The sequence below is a fragment of the Narcine bancroftii genome, chromosome 3, assembly GCF_036971445.1.
Source record: "Narcine bancroftii isolate sNarBan1 chromosome 3, sNarBan1.hap1, whole genome shotgun sequence".
NCBI classification, from domain to species: Eukaryota; Metazoa; Chordata; class Chondrichthyes; order Torpediniformes; family Narcinidae; genus Narcine; species Narcine bancroftii.
In genome coordinates, this window is record NC_091471.1 from 364261688 (window position 1) to 364266858 (window position 5171).

The following is a 5171-nucleotide window of genomic DNA, read 5'->3' on the forward strand; positions in this document are numbered from 1 at the left end:
GTTGTGGTTTCCTACTTGCATCATAGATTACACCCATAGATCTCATCACAAAGATTTAACATGTGTTAATCATGTTGCCAACTGTGTTTTTGAACATTTAACATCAAGATCAAGGCTACTCCTGGAGTTGGGGGGTGTGAGGAAAGCAGTTAAAGATTTCTCCAGAGTTGCTGAAAAGGGGAGTCAGTGGCTCTGGATGAGGAGAAAGGATTCCTCCTGGGCCTCCAAATGAGTGATTGGCATCTAGGGGGTGAGCCCGGGACGTCGGGATTCCCTCCTAAACCCTCCGGAGGTGTCTATCAGCGAAACACGAAGCAGGAGGGCGCCGACTTGATAACCCAGAAGATGCCACCACTCACTTGGCTACCCCGCAGAGTCCAGGCAGCAAGTCTTAGGAGTACTTGAAGGATGTCACTCTGTATTGGAATGTTTAAAAATATGTCATTCTCATCTCTTCCTTGTTTGCTCTTTGAAGAAAATGCACATTTTATGAACTGACGGTATTTTTCATTGATGACAACTTGCAACAGGTAAAGATGTCATATAATTTTGTATTATGTTTATCAAATTTGAAAATCTTGACTTGGTGTGCAATGTGAAACCGGGAGTCAATAGAGGTAAAATATTGAGGAATGCAAAGAGAGATTTTTGTTTTGCTGTTCTTTCCCTATTTATCTCTGGTACCCCAGACTTGTGCTGATCCTACAATGCATACAATTTTTCTTTTTTGCCAGTAGCATCGATCCTCGTCATTATCCAGTCAATAAAAAAAAATCCTATATGGGAAAACAAGCTATCCCAGTCTTCATTGCATCATTAGGGTAATCGCCACGCTATCTGGTGTTTAAACCTTTAGTATTTAGATACTGCTTGAGAGTTTCCTGCGTGGTAACTTTTTTTTTTCTTGAAGATGGAACAACATTAAATTCTAATATTTACAACTGACATCAGCCAGGTAATTAAAAATTAAGACCGCTCAAAACTAAAGCAACTGCCAAGATACTGGGTTCTGATGGCACTTCCGATATTCAGCCATATGAATGATGGCAAATCTTGGAGTTGCCACATATGCTTTCAGGGACTGAGGTCCAGTTCTTGAGAGTCCAGCCGTGGATCTCATTTTTTGTTCTGAGATTTGCCCGGCATTATATTGAAGAAATAAATCACTTCTTAGAGACTGTGGTTTGGATTCTCATGAATGTTAGTCTGACTTCACAGTCATGCAGTGTGAATTTAAGACCTCCAAGGTCCTGGTTCAAAACGTTGAAATTTATTATTTATTGCTGGTAGGATTTAACGCAAAAGCAAAATCAGCTCAATGCCGGTGTCAAATGACATAATCTCACATCGGGGATTGACGCCTCGACCTCGGCGTCTGCAGACATTGGCGTTGCAATCAGGCTAGTGTGAAAGGGTTCAGTGCAATGTGGGATTGAAATTACTCAAGTTTTTGCATGAGTGCAGGAAGATTAAAATGAAGGTATAAACTGCCATGGAAAAGTCGCAGTGGGAGAGAGGAAATAAATAGCAATAGCAGCCAATTTGTAAACAGCGGAGGAAAATTGGTGGCGCTATCGCACACAATTTATAAAGAGAGGGCAGTGGCGGACCTGACTTCCCAGAATGCCGTGTGGCAGAGGAACCCCTCGATGAATATTCCATGTATGCAGCTGGGCAAACAGCCCTTTCTCTGCTGCATGGAAGGGCAGGTCTGCCATTGCTTTTTCCCATGGTATTTATAAATTGTATGCGATAGCGCCACCAATTTTCCCACGCTATGTAAATTGAGCACAAAAGCACTACCAACTTTCACACCCTGTTTATAAATTGTCCGCTATTGATATTTATTGCTCGCACTTTCCCACGGTCCCTTTTATAGGTCGGCACAACAACAGGAGCTGAAGGGTTCATACTGTGCTGTACATAAAGCTTAATTATAATTAGGCATGATTAACTTTGTTCAAATATAAGATCATAATACATTGATCAGGATTTAGAGCAGATTTGCCATCACTCAATGCATCATGGCGTCACCAGTAGAAGGTAGAACAGTCCTAACCCCAGGGTTGGTTCCCAAAGACACTCCCTTTTCGTACACCATTATTATTTTATTGCCGTAAGATGGTTATATTTATGTTTGCACCATGATACTGCCGCACAACACTGAATTCTGATAACTTGGCTATCAAATCCTTGAGTTGGACCCTTTGGACAACGATATCAGGAAGCACAAAGATCCCATTTTCCAGTTAATTTTTTTTCTTCACTTTGAGCGAGGTCATGACATGAATTATGGTTTCAAATTGAAGATCAATTTATAGTTAAATCCCTCAACTTTCTTCAGCAACCAAGTCTGAATATATGATAAATAGTCTCCAAATCTTTCCAGGAGGCCACTGCAAACTGTCAGGAATCAAATGAGCAAAGCAAATATCACAAATTACTATCAGTTGTGAGTAGATTTCCACGAAGAATAGAACCAAGACACTCAAAAGGTAAGCTTGATTTTTTTTTTTAAAAAGGGGCCGTAGCATAAAACTGGCGATGCTTTCAATAACTCTGAAATCAAAGACTGAGGCATCAAAAATGTAAGGAAAATAAATTTTATTTCAAAATTGTTGAAAGCAAGAAATGGATTTCTCTAAAAAAAATCTTGAATCTTCTACAATAGACTTTGCCAGTCTGCTTGAGATCTTAAAACAACCATAATTTTTGTTGTGGCTTACATGTTCAAAACACTACAATTGAACTCTAACCTGTGCAAATTTGACTGACTTCTATAGTTTGAAGGCAAACGAGTCCTGTAAATAAGTCCTAAAACTACCCTTGCTGGTTAAAATATGGTGAAGATTAAACATCTGTAAGTATTTACTGTCTGCAAGCCAAGTTAGATCCTTCTACCACTTCATTATTTATTAGCAGTTAAAAGTTGTTAACTCAATGTTTGAAGCAGTGTTTATTATTCTGTTTCCTTTCCCTTGTGGTCCTCCACGTATTACTCTACCGAGATGTATTGATGAACTGACATCCACTCATTTTGATGTGCTTATAATCATACTTGAAAGAACAATGTCATTTCTCCATTTATTTTGAGAACTATTATCCATACAACTTTGTTTTAAAAACTTGCCTCTCTGATGTGCATTGCTTCAACAACTACCAAAGTGGCATAATTGTAAACAGGTAACTGCAGCATTTCTCCAAGATGCTGTAATACTGTCCCCGATGTTAAAGAAAGTCCATTGTGATACTCCATTTGACCATTACATCAAACTTTAAATTGAATACACTAATGAAAAATTATTGATAAGTGTTTTTGCTCGTCTATGAAACAATTTCTTTTGTTTATCAACAAATGTATTCATTTGGAGACAAAGCTTTGCATTTTATAATGTAGTCATTTGTTCCTGACTTAAACTGATCAGTGATTTATTGAAAAATAAGAGTGCAATTAAACAACAGAGCCCATAAACTCTGAAGGACAAATTGATCAATTTATTTATCAGTAAATAACTGGTTATAATAAGTAAGTCATTTAAAGTATCTTAAGAGCAAGCTGTCCAGAATTATAATGTATAATATTCTGAACTGCTCCAAGCTGAGCCCGGTCTTCAATGCAAGTGGCAAATAAAAAAAAATAATAAATAAAAGCTGCATCAATACCTGATCTCATGGCGACTCAGTGTCAAAGGTCACATACTCTGGACTTGAATATCGCTGAATTCTATTTCAAAAGATCTTATTAAATTTTATTAAGCAAAAATGGTTACAATAATTTTGCACTCACTCCTAAATATTAAGTTTGTTAACTTTAGTCTTACGAATAAAATGCGAGATTCTTCATCAAATTTAAAAAAATCCCTGACGAAAAAACAAACTTGCAGATCCATTCCAAGATTCAGGCAGGTGCTCCCTGAGGCTTTCACATAAAAAATAGGAATGTCATTAAGTGTGTTATTGTCTAATACTTGTATGATAGTTACCCAAACACAACATTTAAGTAACCTTGTAAATCATTTAACTTTATTTTCCTATTCTCTCCTCAAGTTGTAACTACCTGTCAGCAGTTTGCACAACTCACGGCTGCTTTGCTTTGCCTTGCCTGAACATATCTGGTATGGATCATCAGTAAAGCCCATTGTCCTGTTTGCAACCAAGATCAATTAATAATAGAAACTTAGGGAATCCAACCTCAAAACTCTGGACTGTCAGGCTAAGTTGTTTTCAATTCTTTCACTGAGCCATCAATTGTATTTGCAAGTAAAAGCTAAAATATTCATCCTTGGAAATAGCTTATAATTGTCACCTTTCAAAATATTTTAAGTATTCTGCGTTCGTGCAGTCCAGGATGTGTTTCTAAATGTAATCTCAACCATACAAATAATTTAGGATAAATCAAAACCTCTTGGTTTTTACAAGGTTTCCAGATCAAATCTTTTGTACTAGCCCAAATCTGTACTTATAGCACAACACTAAAAAACTGGGAATAAAGTAACATCGCAATCCGAATGCATTTCAGATTTTTTTTTTTTTAAACGCCTTCAATCTGGTGTAAACCGGATTCAATTTTTTTAATGCAGTGGAAGTACAAAGCCATTTATTTGACCAAGATGAACACAACTGCATATAAAATCTAAATGCAACCACTTTGTTTCTTCAAGATGAAACAATTGCTGCTGCAATATTATTCAGAGGCCTTAGCTCAACTGCTAACTAATTCTGGAGAAAATAGATTTTGTGAGTCAGATTTGTGCCAGACAAGGTAAATGAAGCAATTAAGGCTACAGTTCAGTTGTTATAGTCCCCACAATTTTGATATTACACACGTCCAAGGGCATTTCAAGATTGAAGAGATGGTAATTTAACCAAATGGAGCAAAATGGAAAAAAGACTGTGCAATTTAAATCATCTAAGTACAAACATCCACTGCAAAAAATTACATTTACAGTCCCCATTCTTCATTGACGGCGCACAGTCTGGTCACGTTTGATGTCCACGCTGATGCAAGCTATAGAAGTGTGCCTCTTTCAGGATCTGATTGATTTGCAAGTATGGGCCATGTGCAGACTGTTCAGTGGAATCAGAAAATTGAAGCATAGTTGAGCTGCTGCCAGGCTTGGTCCAATTTAAATTGGCTTCAGCTGGTAAATGTCCATTCAGTCTGTCAGGAC

General features: G+C 37.4%; 1 protein-coding gene across 2 annotated transcripts in view; it reads right to left on the reverse strand.

The window, feature by feature from the left end:
- Positions 1-3070: 3070 nt before the first annotated feature.
- LOC138759550 (protein VCF1) overlaps positions 3071-5171 on the reverse strand; it is an 18673-nt gene continuing 16572 nt past the window's right edge. For both annotated transcript variants that reach the window (XM_069930176.1, XM_069930177.1), the window contains one exon: positions 3071-5171. This exon is cut by the window's right edge and continues 34 nt beyond it. In XM_069930176.1, the coding sequence (XP_069786277.1) occupies positions 4981-5171 (191 nt within the window). In that variant the 3' untranslated portion in view covers positions 3071-4980.